The sequence below is a fragment of the Saccoglossus kowalevskii genome, chromosome 13 (genome assembly GCF_978046115.1).
Source record: "Saccoglossus kowalevskii chromosome 13, keSacKowa6.1, whole genome shotgun sequence".
Lineage (NCBI taxonomy): Eukaryota > Metazoa > Hemichordata > Enteropneusta > Harrimaniidae > Saccoglossus > Saccoglossus kowalevskii.
The window spans coordinates 516,075-543,382 of NC_140653.1; the positions used below are offsets into that span (position 1 = coordinate 516,075).

Below are 27,308 nucleotides of genomic sequence, written 5' to 3' on the forward strand. Positions count from 1 at the left end.
GTGACATAAGTGAAACAGTGACAATAGTGGGACATCAGTGAAACAGTGACAATATTGAGACATCAGTGAAACAGTGACAATAGGGAGACATCAGTGAAACAGTGACAATAGTGAGACATCAATGAAACAGTGACAATAGTGGGACATCAGTGAAACGGTGACAATATGAGACATCAGTGAAACAATGACAATAGTGGGACATCAGTGAAACAGTGACAATATTGAGACATCAGTGAAACAGTGACAATATTGAGACATCAGTGAAACAGTGACAATATTGAGACATCAGTGAAACAGTGACAATATTGAGACATCAGTGAAACAGTGACAATAGTGAGACATCAGTGAAACAGTGACAATAGTGAGACATCAGTGAAACAGTGACAATAGTGGAACATCAGTAAAATAGTGACAGTATTGAGACATCAGTGAAACAGTGACAATATTGAGACATCAGTGAAACAGTGACAATATTGAGACATCAGTGAAACAGTGACAATATTGAGACATCAGTGAAACAGTGACAATATTGAGACATCAGTGAAACAGTGACAATATTGAGACATCAGTGAAACTGACAACAGTGTGACATAAGTGAAACAGTGACAATAGTGGAACATCAGTAAAATAGTGACAATATTGAGACATTAGTGAAACAGTGACAATATTGAGACATCAGTGAAACAGTGACAATATTGAGACATCGGTGAAACAGTGACAACAGTGTGACATCAGTGAAACAATGACAACAGTGTGACATAAGTGAAACAGTGACAATAGTGAGACATCAGTGAAACAGTGACAATAGTGGGACATCAGTGAAACAGTGACAATATTGAGACATCAGTGAAACAGTGACAATAGTGGAACATCAGTGAAACAGTGACAATAGTGGAACATCAGTAAAATAGTGACAATATTGAGACATCAGTGAAACAGTGACAACAGTGTGACATAAGTGAAACAGTGACAATAGTGTGACATCAGTGAAACAGTGACAATAGTGGGACATCAGTGAAACGGTGACAATATGAGACATCAGTGAAACAGTGACAATAGTGGGACATCAGTAAAACAGTGACAATATTGAGACATCAGTGAAACAGTGACAATATTGAGACATCAGTGAAACAGTGACAATAGTGGGACATCAGTGAAACAGTGACAATAGTGGGACATCAGTGAAACGGTGACAATATGAGACATCAGTGAAACAGTGACAATAGTGGGACATCAGTAAAACAGTGACAATATTGAGACATCAGTGAAACTGACAATATTGAGACATCAGTGAAACAGTGACAATAGTGGGACATCAGTGAAACAGTGACAATAGTGGGACATCAGTGAAATAGTGACAATATTGAGACATCAGTGAAACAGTGACAATAGTGAGACATCAGTGAAACAGTGACAATAGTGGAACATCAGTAAAATAGTGACAATATTGAGACATCAGTGAAACAGTGACAATAGTGAGACATCAGTGAAACAGTGACAATAGTGGGACATCAGTGAAACAGTGACAATAGTGGGACATCAGTGAAACAGTGACAATAGTGGGACATCAGTGAAACAGTGACAATATTGAGACATCAGTGAAACAGTGACAATAGTGAGACATCAGTGAAACAGTGACAATAGAGGGACATCAGTGAAACAGTGACAATAGTGGGACATCAGTGAAACAGTGACAATAGTGGGACATCAGTGAAACGGTGACAATATTGAGACATCAGTGAAACGGTGACAATATTGAGACATCAGTGAAATGGTGACAATATTGAGACATCAGTGAAACGATGACAATATTGAGACATCAGTGAAACGGTGACAATATTGAGACATCAGTGAAACAGTGACAATAGTGGGACATCAGTGAAACAGTGACAATAGTGGGACATCAGTGAAACAGTGACAATATGAGACATCAGTGAAACAGTGACAATAGTGAGACATCAGTGAAACAGTGACAATAGTGTGACATCAGTAAAACAGTGACAATATTGAGACATCAGTGAAACAGTGACAATATTGAGACATCAGTGAAACCACGACAATATTGAGACATCAGTGAAACAGTGACAATATTGAGACATCAGTGAAACAGTGACAATAGTGGGACATCAGTGAAACGGTGACAATATGAGACATCAGTGAAACAGTGACAATAGTGGGACATCAGTAAAACAGTGACAATATTGAGACATCAGTGAAACAGTGACAATATTGAGACATCAGTGAAACAGTGACAATAGTGAGACATCAGTGAAACAGTGACAATAGTGAGACATCAGTGAAACAGTGACAATAGTGGGACATCAGTGAAACAGTGACAATAGTGGGACATCAGTGAAACGGTGACAGTATTGAGACATCAGTGAAACGGTGACAATATTGAGACATCAGTGAAACGGTGACAATATTGAGACATCAGTGAAACGGTGACAATATTGAGACATCAGTGAAACAGTGACAATAGTGAGACATCAGTGAAACAGTGACAATAGTGGGACATCAGTGAAACAGTGACAATATTGAGACATCAGTGAAACAGTGACAATATTGAGACATCAGTGAAACCATGACAATATTGAGACATCAGTGAAACAGTGACAATATGAGACATCAGTGAAACAGTGACAATAGTGGGACATCAGTGAAACAGTGACAATATTGAGACATCAGTGAAACGGTGACAATATTGAGACATCAGTGAAACAGTGACAATATTGAGACATCAGTGAAACAGTGACAATATTGAGACATCAGTGAAACAGTGACAATATTGAGACATCAGTGAAACAGTGACAATATTGAGACATCAGTGAAACAGTGACAATAGTGGGACATCAGTGAAACAGCAGAGATGATTTTGAGGGACTAGTTAATACATAGTTAGTACAAAGTGAAGTCAGGGTCACTGAATAAAAAGTCTGATATATAACAACTAGCTTTGAAATAAAACATTTACAATTCAAATTATCAATTTCCTTTTGTGCTTAATTTATCAAAAAAAACCTCAAAAGATCAGAATTCAGCTAATGTAAGACTGAATGAAGAGAAAATAAATTCCAAGTTGATATGAGTGAAGGAAGTGAATGGCTCCTTGTTCAGTAATGTGAACACATTGTGGATATACGTGTGCATACTATGAAGTACACCTAAATTGTAGCATGTCTGACACCTTGCATGTCTAACAGCATTACTCTTCATTAATAAACACCAAATCTGTAAGGGATATTGATGCATAGATTGGAGCTTGTTAACAATTATTTACAAGTACTGGGAACTTTTTTATTTTGATAAACAAATTCTCACAATTTTCCTAGCAAGTGAAAATTTCACTTAAGTCTAAAGACAGATTCACAGCAGTTTTCTCAAAACTTGCTCCCACAAATTGTGAAAATGAAGTCAGAAATTAACCATGACTATTGATTGTCAGTTCAGATGAATTATGTCTTAATTTGACAGCAGTGATAATGTACTAAAAGTGTATTGTAGCAAAATATTTTGCCAGTAAGCAATCTTGGATGGGATAGTGACACAAATCTATGTGGATTATGGGCAAGACCACAAATTGATTTGAAATATAACAAGCAGCATCTCGGCTTAGATAGCTCCGCTGTTAGCAATGCACATTGCAATTAAAGAACAGAAGATATCATTAGAAAATGAACAATATGTATAGTATCAAAGCAACAGGACTTACTGTTTTCAACAAGAATTCAAAAATATCATTTTTCACCAAAAATAATAATCAAAATTAGATTGAAGATATCACCACGAAATTAACAAATCTGAAAAAGGTCCACATGTTGTACTTATACATGTAATTTAAAAGCAATCAGACTTGCGGTATTTTACAAGAAGTCGAAAATATCACTTTTTACCAAAAATGACAAAAATATTCACCAAAATTAGAGAATTAAGGATACCATCATGAAATGAACAAATCTGAGAGAGATCTACCCAAGGTACATATACACCATGTATCAAAAGCATTCAGGCTAGTAGTTTTAAAGAAGAAGTCGAAAAAGTTAAACATTGTGACACGGACGACGACGCCGAAGGACAATCACTCAAAGTCGACAGCGGAGCTAAAAACAAAATATATGATTTCTATCAATGAAAATGCAGTTGTTTCTTTTGAATTAGATCATGACACGTATCAACTTGTATCTGAGTGAAAGTATACATGTACATTGTCTTTGTAGAAGATTTGGATACATTTACTGACTGCGTTATTAGGTTATAAAAAAAATTGACAAAAATAACATATTTTGACATATAATTTAGCCAATTGTAAAAAATGAGGAAATGCTCTGCACACATAAAATGTAGTGGACTTAAATAGTACATGTATGGTATTTTGTACATGTTCAGTAAATAAATTAGGAGCATAATTAGACAAAATCGGTCTATAAAATTCTAGATGGTCAAACAGATAGATACAAAGAAGACCCTGAAATGAAATAATTTAGAATTGTTGGACCAAAATGCTACTTACAAGATTGCGTCTTACGTTTGTTATGTATTTATTAATTATTAAATAATTAATATATTCTGTAATATTTCAGATTTTTGTTAATTTTGGACCACATATATTATCAGTTAGTCTTTAATAATAAATTTAAAATACTTCAGTTAATACTAGTTATAGAACCATAAAAATACAAGGTATATTACAGTACTATAGAATTATTTGTATTCATTTATCATACAAATATGATATAATTATAAGGAAGTCTAAATTTAAACACAATGAACATTATATTTATATACATCACATGTAATAATTGAGATAGCAACTAATGTTTGTGGTCAATATTACACACAGAATATTGATTCAAATTACTCAAGGTCACATGAGAGCACAGATACAAGTCATGATTAGGAACATCAGGTGGTAGCATTTCAAGTGAAAAGAGCAAAAACATGAACATAGCTCAAAGCTATGCGAATTAAAAATACATCACAGTCTTCAATAAAGATTATGATGTCAACCCTGACATTTGGATACTAGCAGTAGAACTGTTCCTATTAGTTTAAATGTAATGCTCCTTCCCTTTGTACACCACTGTAATTAATCACAACACATGGCAGTACCACTCCATCAGGGCACCATTTCTCCCTTTGTTAACGCAAAATTTGGTAAACTGTAATTATAATAGTATAACACCGGGAGGTGATTAGGTTCATCACAGGTAAGTAGTTCATCCACATTACTGTGATAACCATTGATTTTTATCAATAAGACAGTCATTTCATTCACTCCATGTTTTACTACATGTAGTCACAGTTATAATTCTTTAGATATTAAACTTGGGAAAACTGAACAGGTACAGTCGACTAACAAATACTCACTCCTGACATTCTATAATCCTAACAATGCTAGAACTGTTAATTAATTTAGCCAAATTTGTATACCAAGGCTTCTTAATAAGAGAAAACTACATTAAATCTAAATTACCAGCTGCCTCATAAAAATAGGGTTTCTGCTTTTTTTTGTGTTGTTTTTCTCTTCTTTTTTTTTTAATTTTTTTATTTTCAACAATATCTCAATTAAGGATACATTTATCAATAAAGATTATTATTATTATTATTATTATTATTACATATCCCTCTAATTATCATAGGCTAGAAGGTGTTTTAAAAGTTACTACATATTTTAATTCTACAATAATGACAAAATGAGGAAAATATTTATACATTTAACACAATAATTTTCTTCTAATAGGAAATCATGTATCATAAAACAGTGATTATGAAATGTAAACAAGCAGCCTCTCGGCTGAGATAGCTCCGCTGTTAGCAATGCACATTTCAATTAAAGAACAGAAGATATCATTAGAAAATGAACAATATGCATAGTATCAATGAAATGGGACTTGCTGTTTTCAACAAGAATTCAAAAATATCATTTTTCACCATAAATGATTGTGGTTTTTAACAAGAAGTTGAAAATATCACTTTTTACCAAAAATGACAAAAATATACACCAACATTAGAGAATTAAAGATATCATTACAAAATGAACAAATCTGAGAGAGGTCAATATGTAGTACCTATATATGTAATATCAAAGCAATTGGACTTGTGGTTTTTAACAAGAAGTTGAAAATATCACTTTTTACCAAAAAGGACAAAAATATTCACACCCAAATTAGAGAATTGAAGATATCATCACAAAATGAACAAATCTGAGAGCGGTCCACATGTAGTACCTATATATGTAATATCAAAGCAATTGGACTTGTGGTTTTTAACAAGATGTTGAAAATATCACTTTTTACCAAAAAGGACAAAAATATTCACACCCAAATTAGAGAATTGAAGATATCATTACAAAATGAACAAATCTGAGAGAAGTCCACATGTAGTACCTATATATGTAATATCAAAGCAATTGGACTTGCGGTTTTTAACAAGAAGTTAAAAATATCACTTTTTACCAAAAATGACAAAATTATTCACCAAAATTAGAGAACTAAAGATATCATTACAAAATGAACAAATCAGAGAAAGATCCACATGTAGTACCTATATATGTAATATCAAAGCAATTGGACTTGCGTTTTTTTAACAAGAAGTCGAAAATATCACTTTTTACCAAAAATGACAAAAATATTCACCAAAATTAGAGAATTGAAGATATGATCATGAAATGAACAAATCTGAGAGAGGTCTACCCAAGGTACATATACACCAAGTATCAAAGCTTCAGGCTTGTAGTTTTCAAGAAGAAGTCGAAAAAGTAAAACATTGACACGGACGACGGACAGCGGACAACGGACGGCGACGACGGACAATCACTCATATGATAAGCTCCGCTCGACAAAGTCGACAGCAGAGCTAAAAATTAAGAACCCTTACTAAGCTCATGAATACCACAGACATTTCCCACCAAATATTATTTATTTTTCTGTCATTATATTTTTGTACTAAATGGACATAATTTCACATTGTCTGTATATGAAAACAATTAATGCATTTTTATTTTTTAAAAGGTGTTAATAGTTTATTTATTTGTTGGGAGGGGAGGGTTTATAGATATGAGACATGCATGTATATAAGAAATTAAATCATTATTTTCAGATTTTGAGAGTGATTTACATGTATGATAGTGCTTACACATAGACATAAGGAAGCACATACATATGTCAACGGCCTTAGATTTAGATCTATTAACTGTATATTAGAATACACATTTATACAGTACAGTAAAGGAGTAACTTCCTTTGCCGTTTCATAAAAACTTACAATTTTTAGAGCAAGTATTATTGTCATGAATAATTTTAAGTTATCCTTTGTATTTACTAATTTTACTTATATGAGACATACTTATATGGCGTAAAGCTAGCTAAATGTTAAATTACATTTGAACCATACTGTAAAGGTCAGATGATACATCATGTCATAAAAGACTTATTTAATGAGATAATATTATGAGAGAGTATTATAAAGTATTAGAACATCTCCCATATGAAGATGCATTGGTGTGAAACAATATAGCTCAAGGCAATGAGAGACTTCTTAACAAACATGCTGTTTAGATTCCAATTTTCACACAACACATGTGCTATTAATAGTTGCGTTCACGCACAGCTCCTTAGCACGGGCTAAGAGGTCAAATTCCTTCCTAAGAAAACGTGCGTGAACGCTTAACACGGGCTAAGGAATGCTAAGTACGGGTTAAATCTGATCCGAATTTAAGACACGGTCTAGACCTTGCACGGGCTAAAGAAGTATGCGCGAACGCTTAGCCCAGGGCTAAGCGCCCTCTGCGGCGACCTTTGGGTGTGAAAATTGTCCCATGTTCGTATAACGACACTATTCCACCAGTCATTACTAATCAGTCACTAATCACTGTAGTAGAGCGTACAGCAGCTCCAATCATAGACAAAATAAATTTGGTTCGCTGTCTACGACATGCATTAATAAAACGCTGTATTCTGTTACGCCCGTTGTATACTGTTTCTGTGCATCCAAATAAGTTGGGTTCGTCTTCTCTCGCGTTCCTGTGCACGTCGTTTCAAAATTAGAACGAAACATGCCAGCAGCTGAAATAGAACATCGCGCGTGTCATCCATTTTTCGTTCGTAAATAGCGGCTTACCAAAGGTCACCAACTAATGGCGCCCCTTAGCCCGTGATAACGACTGGCCCTCCCTGTGCGTGGACGCAATTGGGTCTAGCCGAAATGCAAATATGCTAGATAAGCCTAAATCAGCTTAAATCTTAGCCCGTACTTCGTGTAACGTGAACACAACTAATGTCACCCATGCCATGTTTGTGATAGGCTAATTATTACTAATCCTTATCAGTGGTGAAAACAGAAAGGTAAATATTATTCACTACACTAACCCTCACAATTGGAATTTGATGTTCACCTTGTATTGACCGCCAAGGAAATTAAACCAAGAGCAATTCTACCAAAAACACATTAGGCTAAGAGTAGATTGAAAGGATCTCACAGCAATAGCCAATTTAATGATAAATTTGTCAATCACAAGTCAAAGAAAACTTCAAAGGCTTTCATTGGTTGACTGATTCCATCATCAGATTTCATAGTGAATACCGGCACACGTTTCAATCCTAATATAGGAGAATACAATGAATAATTAGAAAAGGCTATTGTGTGATTGTTAATGCATAATAATTCATGTTATGGAGAATAAATAAGATACCCATCAATACTAGCAAGTTCCCAAGAGAATTCAACTGTATTGACCTGACAGAGAACTACATTCCTACAGATTTCAAACAGATCAATTAACATTTATTCCACCTATATATTGTCAGTGACATGCAATTAAGCAATACAATTCCTGCAGTGGTGCTACCATATAGCATTAAGGGTACAATTCCTGCAGTGGTGCTACCATATAGTATTAAGGGGTACAATTCCTGCAGTGGTGATATCATATAGCATTAAGGGGTACAATTCCTGCAGTGGTGCTACCATATAGTATTAAGGGGTACAATTCCTGCAGTGGTGTTACCATATAGCATTAAGGGGTACAATTCCTGCAGTGGTGATATCATATAGCATTAAGGGGTACAATTCCTGCAGTGGTGATATCATATAGCATTAAGGGGTACAATTCCTGCAGTGTTGATATCATATAGCATTAAGGGGTACAATTCCTGCAGTGGTGCTACCATATAGTATTAAGGGGTACAATTCCTGCAGTGGTGATATCATATAGCATTAAGGGGTACAATTCCTGCAGTGGTGATATCATATAGCATTAAGGGGTACAATTCCTGCAGTGTTGATATCATATAGCATTAAGGGGTACAATTCCTGCAGTGGTGCTACCATATAGTATTAAGGGGTACAATTCCTGCAGTGGTGATATCATATAGCATTAAGGGGTACAATTCCTGCAGTGGTGATATCATATAGCATTAAGATATACAATTCCTGCAGTGGTGATATCATATAGCATTAAGGGGTACAATTCCTGCAGTGGTGATACCATATAGCATTAAGGGTACAATTCCTGCAGTGGTGATATCATATAGCATTAAGGGGTACAATTCCTGCAGTGGTGATATCATATAGCATTAAGGGGTACAATTCCTGCAGTGGTGATATCATATAGCATTAAGGGGTACAATTCCTGCAGTGGTGATACCATATAGCATTAAGGGGTACAATTCCTGCAGTGGTGATACCATATAGCATTAAGGGGTACAATTCCTGCAGTGGTGATATCATATAGCATTAAGGGGTACAATTCCTGCAGTGGTGCTACCATATAGCATTAAGGGGTACAATTCCTGCAGTGGTGATATCATATAGCATTAAGGGTACAATTCCTGCAGTGGTGATATCATATAGCATTAAGGGGTACAATTCCTGCAGTGGTGATATCATATAGCATTAAGGGGTACAATTCCTGCAGTGGTGATACCATATAGCATTAAGGGGTACAATTCCTGCAGTGGTGCTACCATATAGCATTAAGGGGTCCAATTCCTGCAGTGGTGATATCATATAGCATTAAGGGGTACAATTCCTGCAGTGGTGATATCATATAGCATTAAGGGGTACAATTCCTGCAGTGGTGCTACCATATAGCATTAAGGGGTACAATTCCTGCAGTGGTGCTACCATATAGCATTAAGGGGTACAATTCCTGCAGTGGTGATATCATATAGCATTAAGATATACAATTCCTGCAGTGGTGATATCATATAGCATTAAGGGGTACAATTCCTGCAGTTGTGATACCATATAGCATTAAGGGGTACAATTCCTGCAGTGGTGATATCATATAGCATTAAGGGTACAATTCCTGCAGTGGTGATATCATATAGCATTAAGGGCTACAATTCCTGCAGTGGTGATATCATATAGCATTAAGGGCTACAATTCCTGCAGTGGTGATATCATATAGCATTAAGGGGTACAATTCCTGCAGTGGTGATATCATATAGCATTAAGGGGTACAATTCCTGCAGTGGTGATATCATATAGCATTAAGGGGTACAATTCCTGCAGTGGTGATATCATATAGCATTAAGGGGTACAATTCCTGCAGTGGTGATATCATATAGCATTAAGGGGTACAATTCCTGCAGTGGTGATACCATATAGCATTAAGGGGTACAATTCCTGCAGTGGTGATACCATATAGCATTAAGGGGTACAATTCCTGCAGTGGTGATATCATATAGCATTAAGGGGTACAATTCCTGCAGTGGTGCTACCATATAGCATTAAGGGGTACAATTCCTGCAGTGGTGATATCATATAGCATTAAGGGTACAATTCCTGCAGTGGTGATATCATATAGCATTAAGGGGTACAATTCCTGCAGTGGTGATATCATATAGCATTAAGGGGTACAATTCCTGCAGTGGTGATACCATATAGCATTAAGGGGTACAATTCCTGCAGTGGTGCTACCATATAGCATTAAGGGGTCCAATTCCTGCAGTGGTGATATCATATAGCATTAAGGGGTACAATTCCTGCAGTGGTGATATCATATAGCATTAAGGGGTACAATTCCTGCAGTGGTGCTACCATATAGCATTAAGGGGTACAATTCCTGCAGTGGTGCTACCATATAGCATTAAGGGCTACAATTCCTGCAGTGGTGATATCATATAGCATTAAGGGGTACAATTCCTGCAGTGGTGATATCATATAGCATTAAGGGGTACAATTCCTGCAGTGGTGATATCATATAGCATTAAGGGGTACAATTCCTGCAGTGGTGATATCATATAGCATTAAGGGGTACAATTCCTGCAGTGGTGCTACCATATAGCATTAAGGGGTACAATTCCTGCAGTGGTGATATCATATAGCATTAAGGGGTACAATTCCTGCAGTGGTGCTACCATATAGCATTAAGGGGTACAATTCCTGCAGTGGTGATATCATATAGCATTAAGGGGTACAATTCCTGCAGTGGTGCTACCATATAGTATTAAGGGGTACAATTCCTGCAGTGGTGATACCATATAGCATTAAGGGGTACAATTCCTGCAGTGGTGCTACCATATAGTATTAAGGGGTACAATTCCTGCAGTGGTGATATCATATAGCATTAAGGGTACAAAAATCCAGTAGTGCTATCATATAGCATAAGAGAGCAATTTAATTGATGTAATCATGTCATTACCCATCTTTAATGTCATGATTTTATATTTTTATGGATCCTTCAATTTTTAGACCAGTAATAGATTTAGAACAGATTCCCACATCTAAGGGATGACGTCAAAGGATCAATGTCGGATAAAAAAACTTAATTCCTTTAGTTTTTTTCCAAACCCCCCCCACTGAAACTTAATTGATAAATATTGGTCATGGCGTGAGACTACATTCACCATTAAATACAAATTGATAATCGGACAGTAGTATTGCATAGCAGTTGGTTGTCGGGTGGGTGTAAACAGATTTTACAAATGCACCTCATTTGATGCACAGATTTACATACGAACCAAACCATTTTTCTGTTTTTTTCCCTTTTCGTTTATTTCTGTCCATGATTGGATAGAAAAAAAACGAACTACAAATACTCCAAGATTTGTTTGACTTCATTGAAAAATTAAAAAAAACGTTTTTGGAGGATGGAAACTTTTTGAGGTCAAAACCCCCCATCCCCAAACTAAAGGAAATAAGTTTTTTATCAGACATCGATCTTTTGACGTCGTCCCTAAGTCAATATCAGTTTTCTAAATACAACTTTGCAATCTATTAACTCAGCTCTCAACAGAAAAACTCTGACCATTTCCCAGGAGTATACCTTGCAATTCATTAGGTATTTAACAAAATAAATTTGGTAACCCTATCCAATTTTAAAATCAGCATTGTATTCAAATAGTTTTAACAGATCCTTATTTAATCAACTAGAGTGGTAGCAATTGCATTTGTAAATTATTGCCTATTTAAGCAGTATGAATTTTTGTTATTGCACAATCAAACTTTCCCAAAGAAAGAATGGAATAATTTATGTAACATAATTTAATAAAGGTTTAGTGTTTAAAAAAAACACATCACAGCTGAAAGAAAATAAATCTCGAAGCAATTAATCAAATAAGAGTAACTGATTTTGCAGTGATGGGGTGAAGAGTCAGTTATTTTGCAGTGCAACCCAAAATTCATTTTTAAGCCATTTCAAAACTATCATCATAATTGTATACCATATTACAAGACTATTTTGGTTCAATATAACATTATTAAGTATACTGGTACAACTGTTGTCACCATTCACAAATAAAACCCACATATTTTTTTACATATTTTACCAATGATCAAGACATGTAGCTAATAGGAAATTATGTCTATTTGGTTTTACAATAGAAAAAAAAAATTGAAAATATGCAAAAACAGACAAAATCTGGGCAGAAAAACATATTGCACTCAAATGGTTAATACTCAGCTATCCAAGTTAGAAAATAAGTTGGTACAAACTTTAAAATTATAGTGGCAACATCATTTACTCCCTAATACTCATATTTATTATCATTAAGGGCAAGGTAAAAATAGATATATTAGCATTTGACAACAAGGTTATAAACTCAAACATCTGCAGTTTGTGGCAGATATTATTGTTACAGTACGGTAATTGTTGTCAGATGAATTTTATTATTAAATAGACCATTCACAATTCAAACATTAATACCTGATAGAGACATAAGTTATAATAACAGAAACAAGTAAATATTGGCAGTTGATATTAAGCAAGGCTTTCATTAAAACACTCATGAAAGTGTTAATATGAAAAATTCATACAGACCAATAGGATAAAATACTGGAAGTATATTGAGATAACTAAAAAAAAAAATTTGCAAAATATTAAGTGTTTTCCCAGTCAATGAGGAGGTATGAATATTCACAAAACCACTATCCATGGAGGTAAAAAGAGAAGGAGTCACAGCCAAGCTTAGATCAAAGGTACCAGGATGGTCGCCGCTGTTTGTACATAGATCAGGGAGTTTATTTGCCGAACGGATCAAGGAGGACAGTTTCCTCTAAGCGCAGTGAAGATTACCGTGAATTAGCATACTACCAACGCCTTCGGCAGCACTCGGTGATTTTCGTGACAATTCTGTCAAATTCTTATAAACAAATATGGCGACGATCGATAATGCGCACGAGTTTGACTATGATGCTGAAACTGCTATGTCCTTCAATTCAGAAGACGTAAACGAAATCGAAGAGCATATTACAGACGAAATATTGTTTTCCATATGCTGTGAACGAAACGATTGCTCGAAAACAAAAAAATGCAGCGAATTTCTTGTTGACGCACTGTCGTAGGAAGTAGGACATACAAGGGATATAAATTTCAAAAAGCGTCATTTCGAACCTCAAAATTCAGTCTCTGGTACAACGCGGTGCGGTCCATGCCATGCACCATTGCAAAGATCATTAAACAAGCTTTATTGTGGACCAAAAAACAGTACTAGCAAGGTTTCGAAACATTGCAATATTGCTGATTCAAAACTACAACGGAAAATGTGCTGAAAAACGAAAAAATTACATAAACTTAACAAGAAATTCTCTGATTTTCAAAATTCCAACTTTCCCGTTCTCACAAACACGATTCCTCTACGTATAAAAGATCTGCGCATGCTTTATGTCCTTTGACATTTACTGCGACACCATAAAACAAGACCTTGGAATGTGTACTGTGCGCAGCAACGCTTGAGAGTAAATGACGCGTCGGCGACGATCCTGGGGTGAAAGGACGATAAGACAAAGGGAATTATAGGATTAAACTTGTCTAAAACAAAAGAAGTTTAGAAGGATTATTTTGGCTGTGACTCCTTCTCTTTTTACCTCCATGCACTATCATACTGAATAGGGGATTGAATATAAATATGTCTTGTTCTCTGAGAACTCAAGTATTGTTGAGCCACTCTCTAGAGCTCACAGACAATTCCCACAATTGTTACTCCATGTCTGTTTAAGCCATCAGGGGATGCAAGGTTAGTGAAGCGCATCACTGTGCATTGTGAAAATATGACATGCCAGTAGTGACTACCCTAACATATGCTAAATATAGTACAGAAAATAATGGCACAAATACTGACCCGATTTTCTATCAAATTTAAAATATAACAAATTTATACTATTATATTTGTGTATAATATTTATCCACTCTCAACTAAAGCAATCAATATTATAAATTTAATGATTGATGCATGTCATGACCAGTAATATAGCAAAACAAAGTGACAAACAGTCCTTCATATATTGTTAGTCTATCACAACTACTGTACCATAGAAACAGATCAGCAGCAGACACCAATGAAAAACTCAATTATACCAATTTGCAAAAGACATATTTTACCAGAATGAAATTTGTTTTTACAAAGCAGAAAATATAGCAAATATATCTACTGGTGGATTTCACACTGTTTAACTATCAATCTACCACTTATCATACAGAACCATATGGTTATAGTATTTGGAATAAATGCCATGTGCACTCACCTTTTTTTTCAGTCATTATCTAGTTTACATGGTGTAGATTCTCAAAAAAGGGAATAAAATGAAAACTAAAATGCACTAAAAATGTGTGTGTGCATATAGTATACACACACATATCTATTGTTACCGTATGTTAGCTATGATCATCTCTAAACAAACAACCTTATTTTAGTGTATGGTGAATGACTGTGTGTCAATCATGAATATGTATGAGATGATCTATCATGAATATGCACCAGATTAACAGAGCTAATAATAACATTCAAATTTAAATTTGTGCATTATAATTATTGAGACAAAACAATTGACAAGCACTAGAATTTTTTTACTTTTTTACCAAAGTTAAAGCGAAGCTGTGTCAGCGAAAAGAAAACAAACCATTAAAAATCTGCCAGTTTTTTAAATTTTATTTAAAAAAAAATTAGTCACCAGTGGTATTCCTTAGACACACATAAAATCAACATGGCTATCAGTTAGACTTTTTAAAGCTTTGGTGAGTGCTGTCAATACAAAGTTTGAATGAAATGGATAATAGAAATAGAAAAATAGTGGATGACATGTTGGAATGTTATGTTATTTATTTGGCAAAAAATGAACGGCAGCCATTCAAACGTTAATAAAACAGCATTTTGACTTGACTTTGTACCAACTTTAATCTGTTAATGGATGTTTACTGATGTGAATCATGTTTGATAGTCATACCAAGTACATTGTATGCGCTACTAACGGAGCAAATACAATGATACCAGACAGCACACAGTGACAGATCTGTCACATTTCTGGAATTCAATGAATATTATAACATAAACAGAAATCTTGCATAAATACGCTAAAAATGTGTTATGCAGATTAGTTAGAAGGTAGAAGGATGTAGACTAGATACATACAAGAAATAGCCCATACTAATGGTGACTGCCTGCCACAACACTAATGTATTCTCAACCTGAGGCCCTGAAAATTTAAATTGCAGATTTGCAAATCATAGCCAAGAACTGATATATACATTTACAAATACTTAGCAGAGTTTGGTTTAACTTGCAACTGTAATTAAGGTGCTTAGACATGAGTTGCAATTGAAAAGTGAAGTGAAGTAAAATCACAATACATATTTTTCATCTACAGAAGACTATGAAGAGTGAAAATTTCAAAACTTGTACGTATTCATTCATATTGCAAATGTCAAGCCTAGTGAAAAGTGATTAACTTTGGTGAAAGAGATTACAGACTGTAAAATAGATTTCTAAGTCTGTGAACCAGTGACCTGATGACTTATGGGTCAATAATTAGAGAGGATGTTAACGCATTGATGATCACTGGTATATTGCTAGAAAGAACAAAATGTGATCAGCAAGAATAATAAGAAAATGGAAAAGGTTATAAGCTGATTTACATCTACTGCTTGTAATGTCTATTCCACAGATTAAATTATCACCTACTGTATAAAACTAATCAGACATGACATGTGGGTTGTGACCAACCCAAGGCATAATCAGGGAAAGAATGGATAAAAAATGTAAAAACAGATGTATGAAATAAATAGCTCCTGTCATAGTTACTTGCCAAGGTTCATTAAAAAACTAGACTACTTTAGAATACTTGAGTAAAAATTACACTGAATATACAGATGGCTCACTGAAGGAGAAAGATTACAGACATTTTCAGCACAGGGGTATTACGATTTAATTAGATTGGTAATAGGTTCCTGTTAGTGATTAAACATTAACATAATACGAGTAAACAAATAATGTGGTTAAGTACACTGCACAGACAATAGTATCAGGTGTAAGCATATAGTCATCAGTCATCAAAAGATGAACACAGGACAGTGCAATGGTGGTAACTGGGACCTAGTGATTGAAATACCACAAACAGTCCTTCTTGCTATGTGACAGGTATCCATATACCCAATAATGTACAGAGATATGGTGTAGCATCATCTGTAATGTACTACGTACAGACTGATAAAAGCAGGAATGCAATTAAGTAAATGCAACTTCTTACGATCACAGTATATTACTTATAGTTTTATACAAAAGGTATTATTGAAACATTGATTCGATGGAATTATAGCAATTTATGCATATACTGAGGGGAGACATTGAATTTCAATAATTCTCAAAGCAGGAGTGGGTGGAGATAAAAACATTGGATTTCCACAACAATATATTAGATATTTAGGCACAAAATAAGGGAGACAGCAGTCAACCAGGGCACTGGCCAAATCCTGCCATGTAAACGCATCTTTTCTAATAGCAAATCATTATTTGCTGCAAAATACTAGGAAGTAAGCAATCCATACTCCCATTATTGCCTGGTGAATACAGCTGTATTGCACATCAAAAGTGTCAAATCTTACAAATATTTCTAACTGTATAACTTTCACAACAGTAATAAAATACATCAGTAGTAGTTCATTCTGCCATTTCAGGTAAAAAATAATGCCACAAACAGACATGTCATCTATTTCAGTTTAAGAAAAAAAGTTCCATTAAGCAATCTGAAAAGAATACACATACACTCACAAATACATACCACATAGAACAAGGAAACAGTTCAAAATTTCAGTATAAAAATACAAAACAAATAGTTTCAAAAACAAGAAATTGACAAAGTGCAGAAGAAATGAGACACAAGCAATGATGAATGGAAGAGATGAGGAGAGGAACATGAAAAGACTAAGTAAAATATAAATAATAACGTTACCGTCCACTGTTTCTTCATAATCATACTCAATAACGGGAACCAAGGTATAACGAATCATTTCCTGAGGAAATTAATCCAGGCTACATGTCTCACAGTATAATAAATCCCAGTAGAGAATTATTGAGTTTTGGGTTTTCACATCTTCAGCAAAGCTTGTGTGTTTATTTCCAAGGAAAATTAAAACACAGCTGCGACTGTGACTCAGGATAATGTGAAAACACTGGGAATTTGTTGACACATCATGCAACACTAAGCTAGGGTAGACGTCGACATATACGGAGGCGGGACAAAGCAAAACTGTCAGTCAAAAAATTCAAATGAAACTTATATACTCACCAATGGGGATGTTCCAAGCATGCAGTGATTGGCATAATTGTCATGGAAATACATATGTAAAAAAACAAAATAAGTACAGGAAAAGAAAACACACAGATTAGCAATGCAGGCTAGGCAAAGTATATTAACACAAGTTTTACATTCACAGAACAGAGCAGAGCAGGAATGTAATGAAAGCTAAAAAAGACATCAGTCAGTGGAAATAAACATAGTTACATAGAAGACCCCCTAGATCAGTGAAAATTTGAGCTATGTCAGGCTCACAGGTAGATTTCATTATTATGGAGGGAAGGATTTTTACAAATCAGTTAATTCATTGACTAGTCAGAGTTTATCAAATTGTGTAAATCAGAACTGGATCATATTTGATATCCAAGCGTACCACTACATTGAGTTAGCAATGAGAAAGACACTTGCTACAAATAACATCTCAGTTAAAACAATTTTTGATTTACATTAGAATCAGAGAACATACTGTATGCGGTTTAAGACCCTACACATAACCCCATCTCAGGGGTCTATACACAACCACCTATGTATCCTCATCTAGCAATGGTACCAATCACACAACTATCCTGTTTTTTACTGCTCTCAAAAACGAGTCAATCTATCTCAATTAATGGAGACTAGGACATGCTTAAAGTGACCGGTGTCATCAATCAATCACATGGAATAGCTTTCTAGCAGATTAATGTGCGTTAAAACTAACTAGGTAATTGCAATTAAGTGGGTGGCTATGTTTGTATTCAATTCATTTGGATCATGCTGACTGGGAATGCAAAGTCACAAACACAATCAGTATAGATTTATTTTCTGTAAATACGTAATTCACAAAAAATGAAATGTTAATATGATACAGAAATATGGTAGCAATCGCAATAGGTAATCAATAAATCTTTGAAAACAATTGTGTGCCATGGGTATTTTTGGAAGCATGAAGTACAAATAATGACTACAGATTTAATATTCATCTCTTAAATCAGACGCCTGTCAACTAATTGGACCCATTTAATAAAGAATTAAGATCGCAACGTTACAATCTAAAAGAGAATTACAAACATTCTCTCATAGGAAAAAAGAGAGAATTCAAAAACAATATTTTAAATAAACTAATTTGAGTAAATCAAACCTAAATGATTATTGGGACCTCATAAAAGAATCAAAATGTGATGAGAATGATACAAAAAGTGAAAACAAAGAGAGAGCCAAAAATCACAAAACAATATCAATGTAACCATAGATAATGAAAAAAAATCAAGGTAACAGTTTCCATATAGATATTCTGGATAATCCTATTTCACAGCTTGAAATTCACAATGCAATCAACAAGTTAAAAATATTGATAAAATTACAAATGAAATGATCAAGGCAGGCAGGAACACACTAATAAAATCATTAGATAAACTTTTTAATTTGATATTGGCCAATACACTAACACCTGGGACCTAGGATTCATCACCCCAATTTTCAAAAAAGGTGACTCTACAGACCCTTGTAATTACATAACCCTTTAAAACAATCATATTTAACAAAGCAGATAGACGCCTAGACAAATAAAAAAAAAATTATAAACCGAGATGTACTGGAAAGAGTGACACCATACACTTACCCTGGCATAAATTTAAATACAACAGGGAAATTAGACAAAGCCCAGGTAGACCTAAAAAACAAAGCTCTTAAGGCCTGCTTCAAAATGAATCAGCTGTTGTTTTTGGCAACTTGTACACCATTCAGAATTCATTTGAAGATGTTCGATGCAGTAGTTAGACCAATTCTCCTATACTGCACTGAAATATGGTCTAGTGATATTATTGCCCACACAAAACAGTTTTTGAATTTGACAACACCCATGGAAAAACTTTATACCAAATTCTGCAAGTTTTTATTAAAAGTGAACAGCAGAGCCTCAAACTTGCCATGTTCAATTGAATTAGGGAGGTACTCTCTTACAATATAGGGTACAAAACAATTGATAAAATATTGGATGAGGGTTCAGGAAATGCCTGAAAATACTTTAGTATGTGAAGCATACAAGCTTGGTATTAAGATGCATGATTCTGGTACTAAAAGCTGGGTATCTGGTGTGAAAAAGCTTTTGGAAAACCTAATTTTAAGTATTATCTGGAAAGATGGGCAAATTAAATACAGCAATGCTACTATTTAAGACATTACAGAAAAAATTAAAATGCAATTCCAGAAAAAAAGTAAAGAATGCATGTTTGATGATGATGAGGGCGTGCATCACAAAAATAAATTGAGAACATACAGCGAAATAAAAACTGATTTTTCTTTTGAGAAATACCTCCAAATAATTAAAAATCCACTATACCATGTGGCAATGGCTAAACTTAGAATAAGTGCCCACCGTTTACAGATCGAATCAGGCAGATACAAGAACATTTCCATCTCTGATAGAAAATGCCCTGTCTGTGATCTTGAAGAAATTAAAGATGAGAAACATTTCCTTTTCACATGCCAGCTATATGTTAAAGAAAGAACCAGCCTTTTTACTAAACTTAAAATGTATGGAGAGACATTAATAAACATATTAAATAATAAAAACGATCACAATAATTAAAGACGTTTCAAAATACATTTATATGTGTTTTATGCTTAGGGAGCAAAAAATCAAACAATAACTTCAGTACCAGCTGCCTCAAAAAAACACAAATTTACATTTATTTACGTTATATTACAATTATTCATGTATTTATTTCATTCATTTACAGTATTTTTAGTATTTCCTTTTTCTTTCTTTTTTATTATTACATGTTATGACTTTATTGTCACTCACTCACTCACTCACTGTACAAAATGTCTATTTATCAGGCAAATTAGGTAATTAATGTTTCATGAATATCATCCCAAATCTAACTAGAATGCATTTGCAAACAAAGCAAGCTCCAGTAAATACATTTAAGTTATTGCTGTAAAACTAATATGAAGTGTGTTTTAAACTAGTTGTTTCTACATAGAAAAGACACTCACTACATTTGTATGCTACAAGAAAGATTGAAAAGATCAAGTGAGCTGATTTTTACATTCCTGGTGATTGCCAACTTTCTAGAAATATATTAAACACAACAATCTTTCTACTTGTGTTGAGACTTTATGATTTAAATACATGTACACCAATCAGTACAGTTGTTGCTTATCTTTAAGATTGTCCGTCTCAGAATAAACAGCTTAAGCGTATTAGCCCCCAATACACATTTCTTCTTTGTCATCATAGTATTATACAAAAAACTAGAAACTATCAAATTCAACTGGCTTAGCATCCATGATCAAGCAATTTTTTGACCTCTAGTTCTAGTTAGCACTCACACATCCAAATTTAACAGTCTTGTCAAGAAACCTGGTCATTTGGACATCATTTAATCATTGTTCTGAACAATAAAAATATAGTGTTTTCTATTGTGAATATCATGAATGAAGCATGAAAGGTTTACCTATACTTTAGCTGTTATAATACTTCCTTACATGTATGTGCTACTTATCTTTCGAAAATTACTAATCACCAGTTACAAAAATAAAATAGATTGTTTTTACCGCCAATACATTGCATTCAATATTGTCAACATTTGGTAATTCACAAAAAATTTCGTCAATACAGCACATCATTTTGACTGAAGGTTGTATTTTAATCCTGTTGTTTTTTGCAGATCAAATTATGCAGCAATACGTCAAAATCAAACAATTCAAGAACTAATATAATTATAAATTGTTTTTCCACAAGCTCAAATAAGTTGTAAATACTGATGGTACTAATTACTATAATAACAAGCAGCCTCTCGGCTGAGATAGCTCCGCTGTTAGCAATGCATGTTTCAATTAAAGAACTGAAGATATCATTAGAAAATGAACAAACTGAGGAGGTCTACTTGTACTACCTATATGGATAATATCAAAACAATCGGACTTGCAGTTTTCAGAAGAAAAAAATATCACCTAAATTTCTACAAAAAATGACAAAAATATTCATCAAAATTAGGTAATTGAAGAAATCATCCCGAAATGAACAAATCTGAGAAAGGTCCACATGTAGTACCTATATGTATAATATCAAAGCGATTTGACTTGCAGTTTTTAACAAGAACTTGAAAATATAACTTGTTATCAGACAAAACTACTCGTTTTGTAAAATAATGTTTTACGTTTTCTCCAAGACATGTACAATTTTGTCACACAGAGAGAAAAATTTGCATTTTGGAAGGGGGTGATGGTACAAAACATTAACAATAAATAATTTTTTTTGAGAATCCAAAATGCCTAATTATTGCATTAACTAGATATTTAAAGTACATTAGAAAAATAAAACAAAATTTAATAAACAAAACATGTGATAACTAAAGTCTAATATTTGCTTTGCCAAGCACTACTGTTTTCATAACACAAGTCACGATGTGGATTTGGACCATATGTCACTTGACAGGGCACGCATGCACAGATGAGATGTCTTGACCATGTTTACTGTACGCAATTTGGATGAAAAAAGTTTCGAACATAAATTACAATTTGATTATGACTAATAAAGATGCATCAACAAACATTCACGGTGAAAGGGGAAACATTAACATCTTTCAAGTCAGCCCTTCGATGGTGTGTCACTGCATTCAAACATCGGTAGCAATCGGGGTCAATGCACGCATGACACAGTCTATAAGTACACATCATGTGCTGGCCATGCTTATTTTGCATGACGATATCCGGCCAGCCGAGCCTGCCAACAGTAAACAAACGGGAAAAAATGTCCAAATAAACTTAAAAAGTACCCGGTAGTAATCAATTGGCAGTCACAAGAGAGGGCTGCAAAACCTCAGCTAAGCCCATGTGTCACGGGATGGGGGATTGCGATGTCTACTTCAGCCCACTGTATACGTGAACTACACTATACGAATGCTCCAAAATAACATAGTATTGATTAGAATAAAACTTAGTACCTGCTTAGCAACTAGGTTATGTGCCGATATAAAAAATTTTGTTTGTCCATTTCAAAGTTTATAATACCAAAATTTTCACAGTATGAACCTCATTGAACAACTAGCATGATGGTGATATTTAACTATTTTGACCTTGACTGATGACAAATATGTTTGTAAATAAGTTTATTCACACGAAACAAATGAATCAGCAATGTAAAAAAATAACAAACGTATCCCAAAACAAAACTAATACATCACTGGTAAAGGTATAAATAGTTTTAAATCTTCATAGAATGGACAGAGTGTGAATACTAGTATTATCAAGCAAACAAAATTATGGAGTTTTCAGTTATAATCAGAATGTTAACAGTGTTCTCCCCAGGATTATTTTTAACAGTTCGGATAATTTACATAACATTTGAATTAGAATAAAGCATATGCAAATTTAGGTTGTAAATATCATATCTATTGTTATACTAACCATGGACTAGAGTATACATCACATTTATGTAATACGTACATTGTAAAGACTACTGTAATGAAGTTTCAGATTAATTTGTATTATTAAATCATGGTTGTCATCATAATTATAAATTAACAAAATAAAATTATTAATTTATGTATATAAACAAATTCATTAAATCAATAGCTTTTTTGACAGTCGATAGTTTATTTAATCAAGCTTCGTGGTAAGTGACTTTCGCGGTAAGTGGGTTTCGTATTGGGTGGGTCTCGCAGGGAGTGGGGCTTTGTCGCAGTAACTGGTCCTTTCATCGTTGTTGAGAATTAAAATTTTACGTTTCTTTAACAACTTGCACTATTCTGGGAATACCATCCTTAGAAGCTATTAATTTGCTCTTATGATTTGTGCAGTTCCTCTGGCAGGAGTTAAAATGATTGTACACACATTAACAATGACAACAGCGCCGGACAGAAATTTTACCCTTAATATACCTTTCCCTTCTATCTTTAATAAGTCTCACACAACAATCATTGAGTTGAATAAGATAATAGATGTAAAACAATAATTTGCAGACCATATAACTATGACAAGGACATACAGAAAAAGTGAGCAAAATGGACGTCCAGATTTACTTGAACTAACAACATCCATGCATTGTCCAAAGGCACCTATGCACCAACTTGCATTGAAGGTAATGATTAGTTCATTAGAAAAGATTAAAATTCAATAGTTATCATGCAAATTAGGTCATTAGTATGCACATTGTAATCCAAAACTAATTAGGTCTGCACAGTGACCAAGATCATCTATCCACCCAGTTTCATTGAAATATGATGTTTAATTTTTGAGAAATCAGTAGCTAATAATTTTTATGTTTTATTATGCAAATTGGGTAATTATTATGCACAGATTTCAACCTAAATTGTACATACACACACAGAAAAGGTAAACCCAAGGCAGAGACAAACAGTATTTGTTTATATTAAGTAAGTATTTTTATTTTTAAGAATTTTGTGCCAGATGACAGTTGTGGCCATTCAATGTCACTTTTGTTGCATCATATATGTGCAAATATAAAGGCATATTCAATGTAATAATCATAATGGAATAACAGTAGTGTGCAATCCAAAACTAAATATCAATGTACTATAGCTGCAGGATTAGAATACATTTCGTATTATTTACAATTCTATGTACTTGAGAGCACAGAAAATTCAGGACACTTTTACTACTCATTATTGTAGTTAAGTGCATCAAAAGATTTTGATGAATAGCAGATAAGGGTCAAAGTTCACAGCTAGTAGAAGTGCAATACACAATAATGGACTGAAAACTAATGAGCACTCTAATCCATTATTGAACAAGAGTACATGAAGCATTCTGCTGAGTGTCCAGTTTTTGCAGATAAGCTGAATTGAACATCAAGATCCAATTCTGGAACAGCAGAAATGCTTGATTTTATTGAATTTCCAGTAAAATCGAATCACAAAACCGAAAGACATACATATGTAAAATATGCATATAATTGAACTAATTGCACTGAATTCTTTTAAGGAACTTCTCTCAATGAGCATGTGCTGGGGCACTGTTTGGAAAGCTACAATATTTTATATTGCATTTGTCAATGAGGGCGCCCTTATACCCACAGGATGTTCTCTGATCAATGAAAATTTTTTGACAGCCAATGAGGTTCACAGAATAAACATGAATTTAATTTCCCACTGTCAGTCTTTGAGACAACACTGGACAACAATAAACGCATACAATACATTGAGAAAATTGAACAAAAAACAATAAACAAACTAAATCATCATTAACCAAAAATTAAAAACAGAGCAACAATGAAATTATGAATAATAAATAATTTACAGCATATTTCTTTGAAATGCCTTGGTTAAATTGAGGGAATAGTGAAGTCAGTACAGCGCCACCCCCCTCCCTAATACATGCATCAAACTATGCAGACGATGGAGTGAGGTAATGATAATGGTGATGGGAAAGTGGGGTGAAAAGTGCCTGTATAGATGAGTAAATAAACAAAATAACACACCACAATCCTGATATACCCACAGATGTATAGATCTAGCAGAAAATCAGTTAAAACAGGGTTTAGAATAGATCAAGCATATTTTTAGATTAATGAAGACACCAAACAATAGACAATAAGCAAAACCAAAGTAAATGAACTCTCTCTAATATGTCTCCCCAAATATAGAAATATACAAAGCCTGGAAAGCTAATAAATAGTTAATACATGAAACATGTGAAGCTGTCATTAATTTTTGTCCTAAATTGCAAGAAGAGAACAATTATTTCCGCAATTTAATAGACGTAGCGTGAAGTGTGAAATCAAGTACTCATATTGTCTGGTAGATAGACAGAAGGACAGAGAGAGAGAGAGAGAGAGAGAGAGAGAGAGAGAGTTCAGTACCATGGAATGAGTTTTAGTACTAGTTTAACAGCAGAAAGTTCAGTCAATAAGTGAGGGTATGACACAAAGAACTGGAGTGATTTTACCTTCTTTTGTCTTGCTACCACTTGGTGGCAAATCTGGGCCAATAGACTGATAGAGATAGAAAAAAAAGAAAAAGATAAGTACATGTATATATATATAAACAATATTGAACCGGCTAAGAGCCCATTCCCAGACAAACGCCCCCCCCCCCCCCCCACTTTTGATAAAATAAAAGAATTGAGGCCATATCCTAGCATACGCCCTAGTTTTTTTTCTACACCTGTAATAAAATTAAACAACAAAATCCTTTTTTTTGTTTGTTGTATTAACAGTTGACTTCTTTGCAGTCTGTTGTGATTCTGATAAAAAAAATTTAGAAATTAAATTTCATTTGCATAAAACGAGGAGTGAACGCGAAATAGCTGTGACATAAATAGAGCAGCGTGTTCACCACTGTTTACGCAGTTTACATTTATTTTTTCAAGATTTTTTTTATCAGAAACATAACAGCCAGCGTAAATTAAAGCAGAAAGGGTAGTTCACTTTTTGAAATATGACGTGGCCCTGAAAAGGGTCGTTTGGTTTGTGTTTATTTACGATTCAAGCAAATCTTACAGTATATGGAGAGCGCGAAGCAAGTGTCGCACTCATTCGGCTTTAGCGTTGTCGACAATGAAACCAATGTTGCAATACTGTAGCAACCCGTACATGGGAAAGTGGTTGAAAGCATGTTGTTTTGGCTTTATAAAATATTTGGTAGCAGCTTGCGAATCCATAACTGGGGACAGCAATTTTGCAATGTCACGCCGAAGACTTCCAATTTTTTTACCATCTTTCATCATAGCTATTTCTCTCATGAAAATTATTCTTCTGTCGTTGGATAATTTTTTTTCCCTATTCCAAGCCCATTGCAATATCCATATAGACATTCCAATAGCCAAACTTTGCTGAATGATAACTTTTACCACGATTAATGAGTGTACAGTCTGATAAGAAAGGAATGTTGACTTGACCTCTAAGATGAAACACTATATAGTGATGTCATTCTTAGCCAATCAGAAGCAGATCCTTAAAGATCAAAGATTGACAGACTGTAAACAAAAGCATTGTGTGTCATTGCAGCAGAGTCTTTTGCCGCGAGCCCATTTTTCTTGTTTTTTATTGTTATAAGACATAAATTAAAAGTGCAACAACAACGAAATCCGTGGATTGTGTAAATTTGTAAATTATTATTGTACGTGTATTACTGTTGATCTGGTATTTGTCAAAACCGGAAATAATTTTACACATTTTAGTTCATTTTGAGTTCATGCGTATTAAGTGTGTTTGGCGGCGAGGAAATCCTAAATGTTTGTTCTCTCTGAATATCTGATTCAAACAGAGAACTGCATATCAAGTATTAGCTGTAATTTTGATTATTTCATTTATTTATTAACAAACCTTTGTGTAATAAAAGCTCTTTTTCACA

General features: G+C 34.2%; 1 protein-coding gene across 5 annotated transcripts in view; it reads right to left on the bottom strand.

Annotated features, from left to right (window-relative positions):
• The window catches only part of LOC102804157 (uncharacterized), a 196,507-nt gene that overhangs the window by 97,025 nt on the left and 72,174 nt on the right, over positions 1–27,308 (bottom strand). For all 5 annotated transcript variants that reach the window (XM_085506846.1, XM_085506843.1, XM_085506845.1 and 2 more), the window contains exon 4: positions 25,903–25,948. In XM_085506846.1, the coding sequence (XP_085362972.1) occupies positions 25,903–25,948 (46 nt within the window). The remainder of the gene's footprint in view (positions 1–25,902; positions 25,949–27,308) is intronic.